General features: G+C 37.9%; 2 protein-coding genes across 10 annotated transcripts in view; one reads left to right on the forward strand and one right to left on the reverse strand.

The window, feature by feature from the left end:
• UGP2 (UDP-glucose pyrophosphorylase 2) overlaps positions 1 to 1,247 on the forward strand; it is a 39,327-nt gene extending 38,080 nt beyond the window's left edge. For all 4 annotated transcript variants that reach the window (XM_042445406.1, XM_042445403.1, XM_042445404.1 and 1 more), the window contains exon 10: positions 353 to 1,247. In XM_042445406.1, coding sequence (XP_042301340.1) covers positions 353 to 460 — 108 coding nt within the window. In that variant the 3' untranslated portion in view covers positions 461 to 1,247. The remainder of the gene's footprint in view (positions 1 to 352) is intronic.
• An 83-nt stretch (positions 1,248 to 1,330) lies between these two features.
• VPS54 (VPS54 subunit of GARP complex) overlaps positions 1,331 to 21,300 on the reverse strand; it is a 60,222-nt gene continuing 40,252 nt past the window's right edge. For all 6 annotated transcript variants that reach the window (XM_042445402.1, XM_042445400.1, XM_042445401.1 and 3 more), the window contains 11 exons: positions 17,593 to 17,722; positions 15,531 to 15,712; positions 14,293 to 14,405; positions 12,093 to 12,156; positions 10,986 to 11,091; positions 9,256 to 9,343; positions 8,348 to 8,469; positions 6,262 to 6,342; positions 4,959 to 5,066; positions 4,218 to 4,312; positions 1,331 to 2,462 (listed from right to left, as the gene is read on the reverse strand). In XM_042445402.1, coding sequence (XP_042301336.1) covers positions 2,357 to 2,462; positions 4,218 to 4,312; positions 4,959 to 5,066; positions 6,262 to 6,342; positions 8,348 to 8,469; positions 9,256 to 9,343; positions 10,986 to 11,091; positions 12,093 to 12,156; positions 14,293 to 14,405; positions 15,531 to 15,712; positions 17,593 to 17,722 — 1,195 coding nt within the window. In that variant the 3' untranslated portion in view covers positions 1,331 to 2,356. The remainder of the gene's footprint in view (positions 2,463 to 4,217; positions 4,313 to 4,958; positions 5,067 to 6,261; positions 6,343 to 8,347; positions 8,470 to 9,255; positions 9,344 to 10,985; positions 11,092 to 12,092; positions 12,157 to 14,292; positions 14,406 to 15,530; positions 15,713 to 17,592; positions 17,723 to 21,300) is intronic.

Below are 21,300 nucleotides of genomic sequence, written 5' to 3' on the forward strand. Positions count from 1 at the left end.
TGTTAACATGAAGAAAGTGTTGCATTCCACTAACACTGCTAGCCGTAATGTGGCAACAGCTTTTTAGGTCCAGTACTTAATAATAATAGCTAAGATCCTGCATTGGGCCACATACATTTGGCCTGTAACTACATCTCCCAGTGCAATCCCCAAGCCACATCTGAAGTTGTGTGTGCCCATTGCTGCATGAGAACTGCATGCTTGCCCATAGTTATTCTGTACAAAATGTGTTTGAAATGTTTCAAAAGTTACTAACCAAGAGTTAAAAAGAAATTCATTAAATCCAAATGAAAGTTTTAATGTCTAGGGTGATCACTTCCAAATCGTATCTAAATGTATTTTCTGTATTTAGGGAACAGTCATCATTATTGCGAACCATGGTGACAGGATAGATATCCCACCAGGAGCAGTACTGGAGAACAAAATAGTCTCTGGCAATCTTCGGATCCTGGACCACTGAAGTGATGCAACCTGGTAATAGTGGTTGGTGGCCATCTCCTAGAACTTCTCAAGTGGAAGAACCCATAGGCATTAGAATTGTACACAGGGGTCTACTTAGCTTAATCACACACTGTACCCACAGTATTATTTTCTAAGTAGTTTTTCTGTATTTTCTTCTATTTGAAAAAAAAACATTTGAGATGCAAATCTTTAGATTATACTGAACTACAGAATCATTAAAGTGCAATATTGTTTGTCTTAAGAAAAGACAGGCAGCTCTTGTGTAAGAAGTTTAACATGTTAACATGTAATGTTCAATACGTTTTAAGTTGCTAGTAATTAAAAAAGCTGTGAAGCAATATGCTGTTAAGTGCAACAATTCTATGAAGTATACCCAGATGTTTTACTATCAAGACAAGTAAATTGTTGAAAGGTACACTACGTAACTCTTAACATTATTGCCTACTGTTAATATTTCAAGCTATACCATTCTGTGCCATTCATAGTTCCATATCTCACTTTCACTGTGCTCTAAGGATGGAGTTATTGCTCTCTTGCATTTACCCAAAGAAAAGACATCTACAAGAAACATCTGAACGGTTACGTCTGTCACCATTACACCACCCCCATCATCTAGCATTTCTCTAACTATTAAGAGCACCATTTTACTTTTCAGTATGGAAAAGATCACTTCTGCAGCATATTCATGTTTATACAGTTGAAATTGTGCGTTGACACAGATGTGGAAACAAAATTCCACATGAATGTGTACAAGTACTGAAATAAAGAGTATCAATTTATCTGGATATTCGGCTTTTGTCGGTGGTTTTATATCATTAAAGAAGCTGGTCTCTTTTAACCACTCATTTTACAGCTTTATTTTTGATTGACAAGACTTCTGCTAATGGTAACAGATAGGCATGCCTGCTTAAAGTAACCATAGGCACACAAAACATGGTATCATTGTACATAATCATCACGAGAGTAGGCACTCACTGGATTTAGGTAAAATGCTGTGAGGTGAAATACACAGGCACTTCATTACTTAATACAGGCAGGTACCAGCCTGAAAGATAGCATAATTTTCCCCCATACAGTAGTTGTACCTCCATTGCTGCTGCTCCCATGAGTGTAGTTTTGTCTACACAGTTAAATAACTTTAATAGGATAGGGAGGTGGGCAAGAATAGGAGGTAGGAGTTACAGGGAAACTGGCAGACTGATAGTCCGTGGAAAACATTCTTGTAAGAACTGTTCAAAAGTTAAAATTACCAATCCCAGATCATCATAATAAAAATAGTGAAACTATCATGTCGGCATGCCTTATATGAACAGAGGCAAGCTCTACAGCTGCATTTTCAAGATCTGAGAAGTATTTCAAATACTGTCTTCTGGTGGCAGTATGCAGAACAGATGCAAGGAATATTCTGGAACATGAATGCACCCTAACGAATCCGTGTAGGTAATCAAGACTTTATAGAAACATCTGTAAAAAAATAATTTAACAGTATAGTTTTATAGCGAAAACATTTTCTAGAATTCAACAGCAAGAGTTTTCAAACTGTACCATCATTAAATAAAGGTGAGACACCATTAAAATTTCATTGTACTAGAGGAAATGCAAAGCATCTTTTTAATATAAAGATTTACAGAGCACTCTCTAGACAACAACAGCTGTGTTACAGCTATGTATTTTTTTGGATTTGGTCCAAAGAAACCTGAGCCTGTTCCAGAAAAAATGAAGAAATTGCACAATGAACTGATAACTTCTTTCCTTCCTAAAAAGACTCTCCCAAAGTCAGTCATGTAGCAAATTTTCATCCCGTTTCGAGAGACTGTAGTCTTCTAGGTTCCGAGTGTTCCTCTTCTGCAAAGAAGAAATCGTCCCATGTGGACAGGCAATTCTCAGTGGATTATCACCTTTTCTGTTCCCAGATTTCAGCCATATTTAAATCCAGGGTTTGAAGCCCTTTCAAAGCTTGGAGGTTTCCAGTGTAAAAAGCTACATCTGCTGTAACCAATCTAGTGGAAACAGAAATAAAAACATTGAGATGCACTGTATCCAATCCCTCACTTGTAGCACGAGATAAAACAGTGGCTGACATCCTGGTTATGATTTATCATGTTTTAAGCGTGACTGATTTTTGAGCAGTCCAATAACAGTCATTACCAGAGAGTGGAGGGAACAAGTGAGGACACATCCAGTTATTTTATTGAAGCTGGACACACTATGAGGTAGGTTTAGGGGGTAAAATCAGGATATGTATCTCCTGGTGCATCACCGCAGTTAAAGCTATATATTGTGGAGTCAGTTTCTTGCTCTGTGTCTGATGTCCTCCTTTCCTCTACAGAAAACTGTTATTTACTAGGAAACAAGTGGTTAGCAAACAGTCATGTTCTCTTTAGTTGCTCCTTATATACAGAATTACGTGCTACTCATATAACCCCAATTATTCATCAGGTACCTGGTAGAAATTTTATGTTGACTACTTTCTTGCAGACTATACTGAATATATAACTTTTATAGCTGTTACATTTTTTTGCAGCTGCTATCACCTGTCGTAAAAAATGTTTAAAACAGATGCAGTAATTGTTATCGACATTTTATGGCCAAATTGCTGTAAACAGCCTATTGATTTTTGTCTTATCGTTTAAATCCATACCATATAACTTTGTATAATCAGACTGATTATGTTAATACATAAGAATTTGTATACATTTTTATATTTAAAAAATTTTCTAACATAAAGGGTTAACAAAATTACATGTTCCTGAAACGATCTCCCAAGGAATAGATGTGTCGATAGCGGCTAGTTAAATGTCCATGCTAAATTTATATTTCAGAATATTAGCAGCTTTTCTTACAGCAAATATATATAGTGTATATCCTGAGGTCGAATGTTGTAACCACATTTTATTGATGTTGTGTACACATGAGCATATTTTCCTTGAATTTCCTGAATACTTTTTACTGCTTTGTGCTGGTTGTGTGACGTAATAAATGTTGCTGTTGTTGTTGAAGGCACACAACAATAACAATGCATCAAATATGCACTCATTAAGAGTGTCTTTTTTCCCCACAAGTCAGATATATGACAATAGCACAAAGCACAATCAGTGTCCTGGCGATGTTTTCCGCTCTTACTTGAGTAAATATTTTCAACCCTCTTTGCAAGTTTTCCTGAATAATCATTGAAACCAGGTGTGCGTTTTACAAGGTTCAACATTTGTCGCTTATGCCCACAAGACCCAGAAAGCCTTTACAATGCTTTGCCAGCCGATACTGGACAGGCTGGAACTACAAGATCTTCATTACATAAAACTCACATATCAGTTTAAAACATTGTGGGAAGATTGAGCAGAAAAACAACAGGCCAACAAAGGACTGCAATTCTACAGAGAAAGGCTGGTGTACAAATATTCAAGGTACTTATCAGATTATCACCCTATCTTCTTCCCAAATGAGGCCAGATTTAAAGCTTCAAAGGTGTATGTCATTAGGCTTCCACTCTGCCCCTGTTCCATCTGTCAGTGGTTTTTAAAAAGTCATCAACTGCAGGCACAATCTCTCGACTTTACCAGATATAATTAACCCATAGTCTGTAATTAGGATACAAATGAAGTCTTAATCCCAGGGTAGAACTCACTTTTTATTTTGGGATGTAATGTTAGTGCCAACAACATTACTGTTTTTGTCTTGCACCAGATCTTACCCAAACCAAGAACAACCCCACCCCCAGTACGGAGCACCTCTACTTGAAAAACTGTGTTACATACCCATTTTGAGGTCCTCCATCATTGACTACATTTAAGTGAGCCAACTGCCTCTTCAAATGAAGCTTGTAGCTTGCGTTAATTCTTAAAAACAACACCTAGAACGCAATGTAATGAAAAGTTGTTAACAAAGCTTATTTTATGTTTATACAAAAATAATCCCACCATACAAGTGTTACCACTCTGTGTATCCTTGAAGTGTACTCAGATTAATGTACAGAGCCACCATCTCATCCATGAGTCACAGTGCATTCTCAGCACAGAAACTAAGGACCACATCATAAATAATAGCTCTTTGGAATAATGCCTAGGGCACCATACCCCCCTTCCCTACTTCCATTTCTTCTGTTGTTGCCACATACCCGTTTTAGATCATCTACCTTCTAGGGGTAAAACTTGCCAAACAAGTTCTTTATGAAAAGGAATGTACACAGATGGCACTTTATCAATAAATAACAGATTCAGAGCAAAAAATCTTCCCATTTTAATCCCTGTTTTCAGTAATCTAGTATTAAATGTTACAGGTTATTCAATGCCAATGCTGGATTCTACTTATGCAAAACATTGGCCCAATACTTAAGACCTTGTTGACTTAAAATGAGCTGTGATCCTCCCCTCATGTGGAAAACACTAAGTGCAGGCATCATTTGTGGAATTCAGCAATTGCCTGTTGAAACTTCAACAACTGAGAGCATATGCACATTATTACAGTATTAACAAGAAAAACCACTCAAAATGGCTTACCTGTGTTTGTTCCTCAGGAAGAAGGTCATATATTGCTTCATGCATCTTTGCCATCTGTTTACATATGTTCCTGAAGCATGTCGAAGGAACAGGCGCTTTCACTTCATACTGGAAATACAGACAGGGGAGGTATTAGAGACTGGGGCTGATAGATTTCAGCTACCATTTTGTTTACAGGGGTTAAATTATTAGGCCTTCCTAGAGTAGACTACTGAATCAATGGAACTTACGTAAGTGCTGATTTATCAGATTCTAATTGAAAACAACCAGTTTATGATAGCTGGGACTAACAATTAGATTTAGGTCACAGCAATGAGAATTCTCCTTAAGAGCAGAAACTTGTTAATGTTCTTTTCCTGCTTATTATTCAAGCTTCTCATTCCTAAATATAGTTTTAAATAATTAATACGCTGACTATATCTAATGTAATTACTAGCATGCACAAAACTTGAAAGCAAGACACCTTTCTTACAATTTTTTTACAGTAAGCCCCCCTTAAATAATTATTGCAAATGCAGCTAATAATAATAATAATAATAATAATAATAATAAATTTATTGGTATCCCGCCCCTCTGACAACAATCAGGGCAGCTAACAAGTTAAAAATACAGAACATATAAAATCCCTGATACCATCCCCTACACAGAATACAGAGCTTTATCACACTAGCGAGATCCCGCGGGAAAATGAGAGTTAAAATGCGATTTAAAGTACATTTGAATTTAAACAAAACTTGCAAATTCGGGGAGTTTATAACACTAGGATACTGCCCAAGTGAAATAACGTGAAGTTAATCCAAACGCAAAGCAGAGAAAAATGGCAGCTTTTTTACTTTCGACTTGTTCCAAAAGTAAAAAGCTACCGGTTTTCTCTGCTTTGCCTTTGGATTAACTTTGCGTTATTTCACGTTAACTGCGATGTCGTGTGATAAACTTTGGCCATTTCTGGGTTTTCTTTGCTTTAAATCTTGTTTAACTCCTGTTTTCCCACAGAATCTCGCTAGTGTGATAAACTCCATGGAGTGTGTTTTCTGAGTAGTTATTGTCCTCTCCTAATTTATAGTGACAGAATATAGGATATAGTGACCACTAACTGGTCTACCCAATGTGACTTGTGTAGAATTGCGATGATAGTGCAACAAATTAGCACCATATTGTATGAAAATATACCATATACCAATCACTTGATAAAGCCTAGCAGCTTATACACCTGAACAAAGAAAACAGAGATTTTGTCACTATTTTAAAATCTACTCAAAATGAAGTACTTATATGTTAATAAAGGCATTTTAAAACTCATTACCTTAGAGAGCAGCTTGTCAAATAAACTATCCATTATGGCTACAAGCTTTGCTGAAATTTCCGCTATGTGATCATGATAATCCTGGAAATAAAAGTGTATTTGTTATTTACATTTATAACTTAATTCATGCAAGGGTTTATTTCCTAATGAATATATCTGGAAGTCATGAAAAAACAATGAAACAAACAAGGAGCAGTGGTGTGCTTTCCTGCAGTCCTCCTTTTACGCCTAATAAATACTGTTGATCCATTCAAACAATTTATATCCCACCTTTCCCTCAACATAGGACTCAAGGTGGTTTACAAATAAAATGGTGTCCCTTATAGAAAATGGCAAAATCAAGTTTTGCTTTTTGGAATTTATTTATTTTTTTAAAATTTCAAGCCATGGATAGTTGAATCTGGGGATAAAGAAGCCATGGATACAGAGAGCCAACTGAGATGGCGGGACACATGCCTTGATGCATCAGATTTAACTGTCCAAACGCACTCCTTAGCTGGAATCCTGTGTGGCCAATCAGACCAATCACATACCCTCACTAGATTTAGAGCCACTGTAGAGTCACTGAATCTCCCCTCCCATAGCCATGCCATGCCTGCTTGAGAGTGGGAGATCACCAGAGAAGCGTATGATAAAGTCCCCATAGCCAGAGGCAAAGTAATTCAATCATCAGGTCTGCTGAGGTTCTCTGGAAGTCTCAGCAGAAGATGTATTAATTCTGTGTCTGGCTATGGAGACATAACCAGAAGCTTCTGCAATCATCCCGTTCACCATCAAGCATCAAATTGTCCCAGGCAGTGGGGTGCCTGTGGTTCTATAGTAAATGGTGGAGGGATTTTGGCTGTTTCAGAAGGATGAAGGAAACATCAACCTCTCATTGAAAATCATCCTTTTCACTAACCGCATGGAGCATACATCTAGCCAAGTATTTAAAGAATCTGACTATTGTTAATGTTGACTTTTTACCAAGACCAGATTAAATGCTTTTCCCTCTGCACATTTTGCATATTTTTCCTTCTGAAATGCTCTAAGGTAGATTTACCGTTATCCCTTAAACCTCAAGATTATGTCCCGGCAGTAACCATGAAGTAGAATCCATGAAGCACATTCTCTTGTCTTGTGGATTCTACAAACATGCTCAACAAGATATGATTAATCCATTAATGGCAAATCTACCAGGAAAATCAGCCCAATATTATGTCAAATTCTTACTAGAAGATAAGGTTCCCAGTGTGACTTTGACTGTTGCCAAGTTTTTGCCTGAGGCTGTCAGGATCAGGTAATACTTAACTTTTTTAGAGAAAAATGTCTGAAATAAGCTCTGTCTGTATAAATTCACCAATTGCTCTTTGTGCTCTTTATTTTACATGTTGTGAATCTGCATTTGTTGGGTGTCTGGAGCATAACTAAGAATTACTATTGTTTTGGAAACAGCTTCTTTGAAATGAGATGGAAAGGAGAGTTCAGAGTACTAATGAGCCCTAATCTCCAAATAACCTCTCCTAGTACAGCTGATCCGTCATATCCATAGATTTTGCATCCACAGAGTCAACCATCCATGGCTTGATTTTTTAAAAAAAATCCAGAAAACAAACCGTGATTTTGGCATTTATACAAGGGATATCATTTTCTACCCCACTGTATATAATGGGATTTGAGCATCCATAGATCTTGGTATTGACTGGGGGAGTTCCCCTGGAACCAAACCGCAGTGGATACCAAGGGCCCACTACAGTTTCATTAAATATCATGGAGTTAAGAATCAAGCACTCACGAATCCAACAGGCCAAACAACCAGGGTGTCAAATAGCACCACCCAGTACCACTTTTTTTAGTTCACTCCTTCAAGGACAGAAACGACTGTAAAACAGTGCATGCAGGTCCCATCACAGCCAGGCATCCCAAACAGATGCAATGGTTTATGGTATCACAAGACACTGGGGAGAACCAACAGGGACACACTAGTTTGTCCAGTAGTAAAACACAGGCAATAAAATTTCAGCTCCATTAACAGCAGCAAAGTAACTTCCACATATGAGACAGAGTCTGCCTGGACCTCAATGGAAGTTACTTTGTCTTTGCCTACCTTAGTAATGTGGTCAAAATGTCTAAGCATGCTGAACTGTTTGGGTTGCAGGCGAGCTTCAAAGTGTGCTCTGATAACAGGAATGTAGTGCACTATGAGTTGAAGGCAGCGTGAGGAGAGGGCTGCAAGAAAAAGGAGAAAGTAAATATAGAAAAACTGTTAGTATAACAAGAGTCCTTCTCCTATGGAAGCTGTAAAATAAAAAGCCAGCCCTCTGTATTCACAGCTTTCTTATCCACGGCTTAAAACCAGTTTTTTTTTTAAAAAAAGCCAAACCTAAAAGTAAACCTGGAGTTTGCCATTTTCTATAAGGGATACAATTTTACTCAGCCACTATGGTGTGTCCTGGAACCAAATCCCAAGGGTCCACTGTCATTTTCAAAATCCATTAACAGTAAAAACCTGTGGCTTGCTGAGCCAGCATGTAAATTATCAACTGAAAGATGTCTTAGGTCCCAAACACACTGCAGAAATAATCCAGTTTGAGACCGTTTTTAACTGCCCCGGCTCAGTGCCAGGAACTGCAGTTTATTGTTGCACCAGAGCTCTCTGACAGTGAAGGCTAAATGTCTCAAAAAAACTACAGTTCCCAGAATTCCTGGGAGCCAGGGCATTTTAAAACAATCTCAAACTGGATTATTTCTGCAGTGTGTTTTGGACCTTTGTTAGAAGGCACCTATTTTAAAAGCTGAATTTTAAAATTTATTATGAAGATTTATAATAACACATGTAAATTCTTCTCTCTACTCCCCATAAAGAAATTAGTAAATTAATTTATTAATAAATTAATAATACAAGCCAAAATTCAAAAGTACAACCCTGAAAGGCTGCAAACTGTGGAAAGCTTCTTTTTGGACAATTAAGTGGAGATTACATGATCACAAAACATTTCATAGTTTGTTTCATACCTAAATTTTTGGTAGTTATTGTTTTCAAGCCAACCACTTGCAATGCGCCTGCTCCAAGCACCAGCTGACAACTTCTTGAGTTAAAATACTGCACGAAAAAGAGAGAAAGGAGTCACATAAGACCTAGATACTGACTAATATGCAACTTTTTTTTAACTAAGCATGCCTTTTCATTCATTACACCACAACAAAAACTCAAGTCGGTTAGACAGGTAAAACCTTACACTGAAGCTGTCCATACTGGCACCTACCAACCAGCTACTTTACGGTTCTGTACTATTTCCTTTCTAGTTCTTTATGATATACCTGGAATTAATATAGATGATTCCCCCTCAATTGATAACTGCTCCTTAAAGATTCTGATTTTCCTTATTTCACACCTGTACGTCATAGCATCCAGCCTGTAAACACCCAGACTTTCTATAAAGATGTAACACTAGCTGCACAGAGGCTGTACCATCCATACCATTTTTGAAATATTCTAGTGTAAAGAACATGAGGTTTTGGACTTTGAGCTCTATCTATACAGACCTCCATATAAATGAGAGATGCTATGCACAAATATATACTTGGGGAAAGTGTGTCAGGGGAGTGTGCCAATAATATCACAGTCCTCCACCTTGCAATAGACTTCCCCCATCTGGACAGATTTAAGGAATACCAAGGGAAAATGTTTTGTTTTGTTGCTTGCAGAATTCTATCTTTAAAAAAATGGAGGAACCTCACTGACCCCTCTGGTAATAACTGCTTGATTATGACTCTGTTGGGTTTAATTTCCTTTATGAAGGATGAGACAATGACTGTTATCGAGTTGTGAGCAGCAGATTAAATTAACATATGTATTTAAAACAGGGAAGGGTGCCATGCCAAACGCATTTAATTTATATTAACTGGATATTCATAGAAATAATTTCATTTATGCTAAAATCAAGGGGAAAAACAGCTTCTGAAAAACACCTGAACACTTGCTATCTTTTCTTATCGCTATTTATCAGCTTGATTGAGTCAAAGGACCATAAAAGCACAAAACAGGGCTTTCAATCTATTTGACTGTGGATTACCATTGTCCTTTATTTTATTTTTATTTTTTTGGTTAATTTGTGGTTTAATCTGTGCAATTGAAGCTGTCCACCTGGCAGGGAGAAAGGAAGGACACACAGATTATTCATCTGCATACTCCATTATTGAAGGAACAATTCACCAACATGCACTCCAATAATTAGAGCTAGCATTCAAACTGCTGAATGGCAAAAACAGGGGAGGACATCTGCATAATTGTTTTTAAAAGAATAAATCTGAAATCCTGAAGGTTCTACAGAGATTTGAAGGTCCTATGGAGTTTATAATGAGAGACCTTGCCTAACAAGGTGAACAAACGCACAGAAAGCTCTCTTGTTAGCCTTGTCTTGTGCACTGAAGAGTTCAAAGTTCTGTGCTTTCAGATGTTAAGTTATCAAGCTGTATCTCCCAAGGTTGCTAACATACCTATTTAAACTAATTAAAAAGTTATGTGAATGTTTTAATTAAAAATATAAGGTACATCGTGAAATTCAAGGCATGACCCTGGGCAAAACAGTCTCTCTAAGCCTGACCTACCCTTGAGGGGAAGATCAGGATAAAGAGGTAACGAGGAAAGCTTTGAACCCACTGGAGGAAAGGTTGGATATAAAAATAGATACTAAATAAATAATTGTTCCTTGCATTTTACAACACATCTGAGGGAGCTGTACCTTCAGTAAATCAGATAGGCGAGTAAGCATGTCAGTAGCTATTGAAGGGATATTATCCACACACTGGCAGTACTCAAGGATGATTCTAATTAACAACAACACTGTCCTGAAAAATAAAGAATTGAACACATGATTTCAGACCACATCAGAAGCCCACAGGTCATCCAATTCACATTTCTAAAATGCCTTAACGGTAACTTAATCTTTCTCACATTTGCTGTTTTATGAACAACATTGGCTAACACTTTCTACAATGCACCATGTAAGTTCAATTGATATTCCTCCAATTTAAATGGTCAATGGCAGAGATGCTCTTTTTTAGGGTCACAAGAAGTAACTACTGACATATTCTTGATGGAATATATTTTTCTGCTGCAGAAAGACTCACTGGCTGGCATCCTGCTAGTTAGTCCCAAGAGAATAACCACATTCAATCAATTGTTGAATGGCGAGTTCACACATAGGAAAATCCCCTTGATTCAATGGCTTTATTCTTGTCAGAACTAACAACAGGATTTAGGCCAACAGGCACTAGGGCAACAAGGCTGTTTTAACAAAGTATACGACTGCAACTACTACACATCTGACTATAAACAATGGTGACATTTCTATATGGTATGGCTGCAAAGGCTTGGGCATGATCACCAAATACAAGAGGCCAGTAACAACAGCTACACTACTTTTCATGCTTCTTGGCTTTACTTCGTGAATGAAGATTCAGGAAGGACTCATCTGTGCTTTCTACAAGCGCATTGATGACGTTGGATGTATCCTTCGAGCCTGTGCAATGGATTTTTCTGGTGGAGCGCAGCGTGCACAGAACTGGCCTCACCCTTTAAACCAGAGGTTCGACTGATGAGGCCTTGACAAGAATGGATGGTGGCAGCGAGGTCCTCGGGTCGTAGGTCTGATTAGAGTTTCCTTCTTTTAGATGGTTAATGTAAATATATGGCTAACATTTGCAGAGGTTTTGTCTTTAAAAAGTTAATTATACGCAAGAAGCTTACTCTGCTTAGTCTTCATTTTTATGAAAACCTGTAATCTTTTAATATTCAAAATGACTATGCAACAAATAACTTGTCATAAATTATAAAAAGTACACCTTACCCAACTACAGCATATTTTTGTCCATCAACAACCAAGAAGTCAGTTGGCTTTCTTTCCTCAGGTGCTAGACAATTGAACATTTTTTAAAAAAAAAGTTAAAATTAAACACAATGCAAAAACACTAGAAACTGTCTATAAAAACAGGCTTGCCATTAAATTTTAGCATAGTGATTAGAGGTGACAAAGAACTGTAGGTAGAGAAATACATGGAATTCCATGCTGCCAAGTGAGGATGTTGAGGGAGAAGAGAGGAAGTATGCTCATTGCTCTTGTGTGCTTAGTGCAAAATTCAAGTTGGTTGCCAGGACAAGAACGCCTCCTACAAAGAAGGGTTGCAGGCTACTGCAAAAAGCTCTCTCTTCTGCAAGCCTCCAATAAATCAGTCAATAGTTTTGCAGTCTAGTAAAAAAATTGGAGATATTTACAACACAATGGGGATTACCCGTCATGGTGCTGGACAATGTAGAACAGGGGAATGTAAATTACCCTTTTTTTATTCCTCAACTTCCTGCTTCCATTTACTTTTGAGAAGTATCACCATTCAGCTCATACCACCTCAAAATCACCCATAGTATCTTACAGGTCACATACTTAATTCCTATCTCAACATTCTCTTGAAGACTGGCAACCTGTCTTGAATGCCAAATATAAGGAGTGGGATCGTTTATTTCACTATGGTAGATCAAACTACATGGAAAACAGATTGTTTATAACTTCAGGAGACATGGATGCTATGCTTTAGCACTTATTTGCAAAACCAAATAATGGAGAAGGAAAAAGAATGCCAGATGGCTAGAAAGAATCTGCTGCCAATGTAAATATTAATGGTTAGAAAGATGGAAAAAATGATTGATTCTATCCACCCATTTATATACAAAGCCAGTTCCCAAAACGGGGTTTTAAAGACAGGATCTTACATGAGCCTCAATGGGACACTGTTTGAGATAGGTGAGAAAAAGTTAGATCAACCACGTGCTCATTGGGCAGGTTTTCTCCCACCATACTAATCCAATCCCTCCACTGTGTAACTTTTATGCAGGAACACTTTCACAAAGTGCACACATTAAAATTGCCTGAGGAGCATCCCACATATGGGGCTGACTTCTACACATCATGCTAACAAGAATTTTGTCAGTATCATGTGTTACCTTAAGGACAGCGCATTCAACTGTGGAGTAGCTATTCCATAGAAACAAGAAATCCCACAGGCTTGGGTTATTGACATTCTGGACTTATGTAAAAAATTTAGATAGTCCCCCCCCCCCCCCAAAAAAATAGTCTATCTAGTGGGATTTACTGATGTAATCTGAAAGTTCTTTCTACACATTCAAGCACTATGAAATTAATTTCATTTAAATCGATCCAGTTGTTTATCTCTCCATGCTAACGAGTTAGCTCTTTCTATCCATGGGATTGGCATCCACAGGTTGGAGCATTTGTAGATGGCCCCACCGCATTCTCCTCAAAGTCGGTGCATGCACATGGCTGTGCCAAAGCATCTGTGCACACATACCACCACCATTGAAGAGAAATGGACTCAAGGTCCTGTGGAATTTGCCATTTGTGGGTGGTGGTGGTGGTGTCCGGAATGGAACATCCACAGATATGAAGGGCTGGCTGTATGATCAGGTCCAACATGTACAGCTTAATGGGGACATTAAGAGTGGGAGTGGGAGGATTTCCCCCCACACATCCTCTACCACCTGGTATGGAGGAGTAGCCATGTTACTTAAGGTAATTGGACACTAATGAAGTGCTAGTTGAAGCTCCAATTTACCACATGGGAAAGAGGGAGGAGCTGCAAAACACAGTCATCTGGCACTTACAGGAGTTGGCTGAGTATACACACTGTGTACAGGACAAAAGGCAAAGATAACTGTGAACTTTGCTAGTTCCTGTAAGTGACAGTAGTGTCTGCACCGGCACTGCACATTACATGCTGCTCTTGATCATGAATACTATAGCAAGGGGTGTGCTCTCCTACTGTTACTTCTGACTTCAGACTGGAAACAACAGTAAGGATTCTTCTACCCACTAGCTGGAAATTCTACAAGATTAAGTTAGGGAATGGCGCTCTTTTCAACCCTACCCATCATTATGGCATGCCAAATCTGGATGCACAAGGTAAAAAGTAAAACACAAAGTCAACAGTCAACATACAAGTCTTAATCCAATCACCTTTAATTTAGTTCAGACCCACCTCCTGTTTTTTTTTCTGGTAAAGCAATCTTGCCATCTGATATCGAGTCAACAAGATCTTGAAACTCTGCTGGAACATCAGCCTGCTTCCACCGCTCATTATCTAGTAGAAGGCTATTAATAAACATAAAAGAAAGAAGGTTTACAAAAATAATAATAAATGGCCTTTAAGTCTTTTATGTCTATATTGATTGGCAGATTATTTCCATGGAGCTGAAGTCATAAAAGATTCATTTGATGCAAATACAAGCAGTGACAGATTCTCCAGAGATCTGAATTGGCAAAAGTCAATGAGGATTTAAACTCCAGGCAGATGATCAAATCTTACACTGAGTTCATACGTACAATGACCTACGTGTGTGGGGAGCCTCCTCTGTAAATTTGGGTCATTTCAATGACACCATCATAGTGTCTCTTTTTTGAAAATAAAGTACCAGCTATACTGAAAGTGGCTAAACCATGTGAGAAGCCCCCAGCCTCCCAAATATAGCAGACTCCAGGTTGTTGCAGCAATCTATGTGCCGTTCAGCCCTCCCATGAAATTAATGTGAACACAGCATACTTTATATGCTTCAGTTTAGCCAAGAAATCTACCAGATTAAGTAAAATGTGGTATATTAAAATCCAGGGGAAAGTAAACTAAATAGGAAGATATCCTTTGAATTAAATGTATACAGTGCCTTGACACCTCTTTGATGTCTCCACAGTTGTTGTGTTGCAACCTGGCACTGAAAAAGATTTAACTGATGTAAGTGCCAATTTGTTTTTGTTTTCTTAACTTTGTGCCACAATAAAAAAATTTTTTTGCACTTTCACAATAAGAATGCCAATGAGAGCCATTTAAACTCCATGTTGTAACACATCAATATTGGAAAAATCAAATGGGGTGAACCCTTCTGCAATTGCAATTTGGTTTTCCCTGTCTTTGGGATATATAAAACATCTTTTTTAAACATTTTGATTTTACAGAATATGAATTGTGAAACATAGAAAATACATATTCAAAATGTACAGGGAATATGAAACACAGAAAATATACACACTATATGTGGAAAGTTTATATGTAAATAAAGGTTCTAATATAAAATAGGGGTTCTAATATAAAATTTGTTATGGAATGCAAAAAAGAAATGTAATTTAAGGAGTAACTCTGCACTTCATGCAAGAAAGAAATTACGAGGAGGTTTTCAAAGGGTGTAACATATTGCATCACGTTATAATATACATATAGAAAGATACCTGAGTTTAGTTTTTCGTTCATCGTGGAATCTATTTACAAATCTGTTAGCCTGACTCTGAAGTGCACCACGCAATGACATACTCTTCCTACCACAGATCTGTTCTGTATCCAAGATGAAAGTTTCCATCAGACGTGAAAGAGCAACAAATTCTGTAGAATTCAGCTTCTCCAGGAACCCATCCTAGAAATCAAATTGAGGCAATGATATTGTACCGTATATACTCAACTGTAAGTCGACCTCATGTATAAGTCAAGGGCAGATTTTGCGGCGAAAATTATGGATTTTGATATGACCCATGGATAAGTCAAGAGTAAAACTTAGGGGCATGTAAAAAAGGATGTAAACAATGAAGCAAAGGAAAACAATGCCTAAGAACAAAATTCCAGCAGCCATAACTGTTTGTGCTCCTACTAAAGGCTGGATGGATGAGAGTGTAGAGCGAGGTTAGTGCTTCCAAGACAGATTACACTCTTGCCTTTCACCAGAGGATGGTTCCTTTTTAAAAAAATAAGAGTTAAAGTGTAGTACTTACATTCACCTATGGATAAGTTGACTCTGGTTTTTTGGGTTAATTTTTTGACTCAAATTTCAATATATAGAGTAATTATTTCCATTACTAAAAGCTCTAAAGACCATACAGCACAGAATTTCCCATTAATATGTTTAAGACGTTTGAAACACAGGCATTCAATGGGAACAGGCTTTCCTTTATCACTTCTTTATCCAACCTCTATCTTGTTTTACAGTTTACAAGAAGATAACAGGATAGCAGAGGGTCCATCCTATTTTAGGTATCCAGTAGCTATGTTTGGAAAGAGGTGCCCAAAGCTAAGAGGTTATTTCATTTTAGGTTTTCAGGATTTAAGTCTTAACATTTTGTCTTTAACATAATACTTTTTATTTCACAACAGTAACCAACTTAAAAAGCTTAATATGCTGACTTATTCAAATTAAATGAGAAATGACAATTAATCAGTGACTGGATGAGAAACACTTACGCAGTTAGGATCCTACCAATGAAGCCTTCCGTTTAGTGTATGGCTGTCACACAGCCATTATGCTTAATTACAGTCATCCCTCTGTATCCATGGGTTTTTATCCTCAGATTCAAGGATCCACAGTTTGAAAACATTTTAAAATGCATGAATTCCAAAAAGAGAACCTTTATTTTGCCATTTTACATAAGGGACACCATTTTACTATGTCATGGTATTTAATAGGACTTGAGCATCCATGGATTTTGGTATCCATGGAGGTCCTCGAACCAAATGCCCAGTGGATAGCAAGGGCTCAGTGTACTCTATGGAGGGGAGTGGGGATTGTTAAGACTGCAGCTAGGAAAGAAGACTTAACATTCCTCTCCTCACATACTGTACTGTGATCTTAACAAAGACAGATATCTACTCCACACTTTGGGGTAAGGCTAATTGCTAGGCATGGGGATGGGATCTTTGTGTGAACTGATTACTAATGGGATTCTGGAACCAGTTTTAACTGCTGCCTCTCATTCTTAAATGGCTTGGAACTATATCATCATCATCATCATCATCATCATCATCATCATCATCATCATCAATTAAATGGGTCTTGCTCACAGACCTGACAGTAAGAACTTTTAGACTGCAAATGTGAGAGACTGGGTCTTTTCTGTGGTGACCCCATCTTTATGAAAAACTCTATCCTAACACGTGAGTATGCCTCCCTGAATGTTTTTTAAACAGACCATAAAAATGGTGTTGCTTAATGGTGCTTTTAATTGTTTTATATAAAAAAGTTATACTGTACTGTTGTAGTTACTAAATGCTATTTAATTAATTATATTTCTAGTTTTTGTTTTAAAGTTTTACGTTGTAAACTGACATGAGTATCTTTGCTTTGAAAGGCAAATAAAAATACTACCTGCTTTCCAGCAAATACTGTTTCTATTCAGTTTGATTGTACATATTTCTACAGAGCAATTTCCAGAACTAATCCAATTATAATTGCAAGGAAAATAAAGGTTGTTTTCATGTTCACTAAAAAGAAGTTTCTTCTGGGATATAAGTATGTAAGGAACTTACTTTTGCTCTAGCCATGAGGAACTTGACAGATCGGTCATGGCAAATGTCAGAGGCACTGTAAAGGAGTTCTTGGATGTTGTTTGCTAATCTACCCAGTTCCAATTCTGACATCTTTATATCTTCACCAATCCTGAAAATTATATGAAAAGTATGATTCCAAATTATATAGCAGCTGGTATTACACAGGGCCCCATCAGTCCACTCAAAACAAAGAAAAGATGTGTCATGTTTTTTTAGATTGTAAGCCTGAGGGCAGGGAACCATCTAATTAAAAAGACTGTATGTACAGCGCTGTGTAAATTTACAGTGCTTTATAAATAAAGGTTAATAATAATAATAATAATAATAATAACAACAACAACAACATATGCATCAGCAACTTCATATTTTCATGCCACTATCTGGTAGATTTTGCCTGCTGCTGGAACAAGCAATGAATAAAGTATAACAATTACAAAACAATGATGACCAATTACTGCTCATGTGGATCTTAACCTAGTGTTTACAGAGATTTATATATGAAATAATCAGAAAACATGTAGTGTAATACTGGAAACTTGCTGAGTGACAGCATGTGTTCTTCCAAGAGAAAGATGATCCAAGATGTAACCACTTAACATGTCAGGCAAAATCTACAGATTTAATTACTATAGAAGTCACTGTGCTATACAGTCACTGAGGTTCAGCCTTGTGCTACCTAAGAGGCTCGAGAGAATTATGTTAATATAAGGCAGACACTCATAAGTGAACTGGGAACAGAAACAGTATTATTTATTTTATTTTATTGCATTTATGTCTTGCCTTTATCCTGCCATGGAAGCCAGGGCAGCTTACAAGGCTAAAGCATGATGAAGCTAAAAACCTGAAGATAGAGAAGTTAAAACACAGCTAAGCAGGTTATCTTATCAAAACACCATTTTTAGAAGTGTAAAAACATTTAAAAACATAGCCATTTTAACATATTTTAAAATTGTTCTAAGCTGCTTTGAGCCCCAATCTGGGGAAAAGGCGGGTTAGAACTAAACATAACAACAACAAATATAAAAATACAGCACTTTTTTTTCTTTTTCACAATCTCCGTAAAATAGCATAAATGGGTGACTGACTACCACATTTACTAAGAGGCATGATCCACATCAAATAAAAATAGAAGAAAGGGCAACCCACCCAAAAGAGGCACCAGCCCTGGCCCCATACATCAATCTGTGGTGAGAGAAGAAGAGCTCAGAAAGAAGTACACTTTGGAGGAACACAGCAGAGGCAGCAACTCATTACCAATCAAGTGGAATGAGTCTTAAATTCTTCAGGTTTAGGAGTGGATAAACAAGTAGGACAGTACTCATCACCCATTTGGACAGACTCTGAGAAGAAATGACACAACCCTTTTTAGGGCCTGCATAAACTACAAACAGATAAAAGGTTTTTCTGAAAGAGAAGGTTTGGAACTCATAAAAGGCATAAGCTGCCCTGACATCTAAAGAGTGAAGAGCACCTTAAGGCAGGGTGAAGTTTTGCATAAATGAACGGTATCAGTTTCTGGTACATATGAAAACTGGATACAACCTTAAGTAAAAAGGAAATAACTGGTTCCAAAACTACCTTGTCCCCAATAAAAGCAAGATAATGGGTGTTTCTACAAACAGCAGTAACTTCACTAGCTCCTCTAGTGGAGGTAACTGCAATTAGAAAAACAGTTTTAAGCAATAGCAAATGAAACGCACAGATATAGGATGGGGGATACTGGCTGAATGAAACTACATGTGAAAGGGATCTAGGAGTCTAAGCAGACCACAAGTTGAACATGAGTCAACAGTGCAATGCGGCAGCTAACAAGGCCAATGGGGTTTTAGGCTGCATCAATAGAAGTATAGTGTCTAGATCAAGAGAAGTAATAGTGCCACTGTATTCTGCTTTGGTCAGGCCCCACCTGGAATATTGTGTCCAGTTTTGGGCACCACAATTCAAAAAGGATGTTGAGAAACTGGAGCATATCCAAAGGAGGGCGAGAAAGATGGTGAAGGGTCTGGAAACCATGCCCTATGAGGAACGACTCAGGGAGCTGGGGATGTTTAGTCTGGAGAAGAGAAGGTTAAGAGCCCTGTTTAAATATTTGAAGGGATGTCATATTGAGGAGGGAGTAAGCTTGTTTTCTGCTGCTCCAGGGAAGAAGACCCGGAACAATGGATGCAAGCTCCAGGAAGAGAGATTCCACCTCAACATTAGGAGGAACTTTCTGAAAGTAAGGGCTGTTCGACAGTGGAACATACTCCCTCGGAGTGTAGTGGAGTCTCCTTCCTTAGAGGTCTTTAAATAGAGGCTGGATGGCTATCTGGTGGGGATGCTTTGATTGTGATGTCCTGCATGGCAGTGAGTTGGACTGGATGGCCCTAGTAGTCTCTTCCAATTCTATGATTCTATGAAACAGAGGCTGCCATACATTGGTTGCACCATGAGAAAGCATGATTCATCAGAAAAGATAATAATGATGGGGAAAATAGAAGGCAGAGTATATACCAGATGAATAGACTCAACTAGGGAAATCACAGACCTGAATATACAGTTGAGGACATGGCGTCTTGAAGATATTTCATCCAGAGGGTCACCATGAGTTGTAGCCAACTTGAGGGCAGTTAACAAGTGAGAGATGAGATACTAAGGCATCTATTTGGGGGGGGGGGGAAGGGCAGAGTTCCCACAAAAGATCACTTAGCTTCTTGGTTCCAGGTTCCAGAGAGGGCTTCTGTGCTGGTGCCAAGACCCTTCTGTGTGATTTCAAATAGACCATAAAGAAGAACCTTTTCTACCTCAAAAGAATGTTCAGTTGAAGACCATCATGTTCAGGGAAGCATTCCCAGGCATTTCGTGGTTGTTATTTGATGTTTTTAATCTGTTGCCTGCCTTATTTTATCGAACCCTTTCCTGTATTATTATGTATTATTTTCTATGTATTATGCTATTATTTTGTGGAATGTATGCCATAGGCAGCGCTATATAAATAAAGCATAATAATAATAATAATAATAATAATAATAATAATAACAACAACAATAATGAGTCAGAGATGAATGAATACATCAAAGTATTATTATTTTTAGAGTCGGCATTGTGTTGTGGTTTAAGCACTGGACTATAACTTTGGAGACCAGGATTCAAATCCTCACTTAGCCATGGAAACCCACTGTGTGACCTTGAGCAAGTCCCACGCTCTCAGCCTCAAAAGAAGAAATAGGAAAAACCACTCTGAACAAAACTTGCCAAGAAAATCCCACGACAGGATCACCATAAAGAAGAAATTACTTAAAAAGCACACAAAAACAAAATTTATTATTTATGTTATGTTTATACCATTGGTTTGCTCCAACCACAGGTTTACCATCCACAGACTAGAGCATCCTCAGATGGCCCCACCTCATTCTCCTGAATGGCAGCACAAGCATGGTCATACATGTGGCACACTGGCATTAAAAGCAGCAAGTCTTGGGGTGCCATAGTTTTTGGTATCAGTGTGTGTGTGTGTGGGGGGGGGTCTGAACACAACCCCCACAGATATGAAAGGCTGACTGTATCTTGCATTTTGTCCAGTGAGTTCAAGACTCTCCTCCACACTTTATATTCACAGCAAGACAGTATGATTGATCAGGCTGTGATACTAGGTCAATGAGTTTTACAGAGGACTGGGGATTTAAAATGTACCAAATCCCAATCCAA

Source organism: Sceloporus undulatus, chromosome 1 (genome assembly GCF_019175285.1).
Source record: "Sceloporus undulatus isolate JIND9_A2432 ecotype Alabama chromosome 1, SceUnd_v1.1, whole genome shotgun sequence".
NCBI classification, from domain to species: domain Eukaryota; kingdom Metazoa; phylum Chordata; class Lepidosauria; order Squamata; family Phrynosomatidae; genus Sceloporus; species Sceloporus undulatus.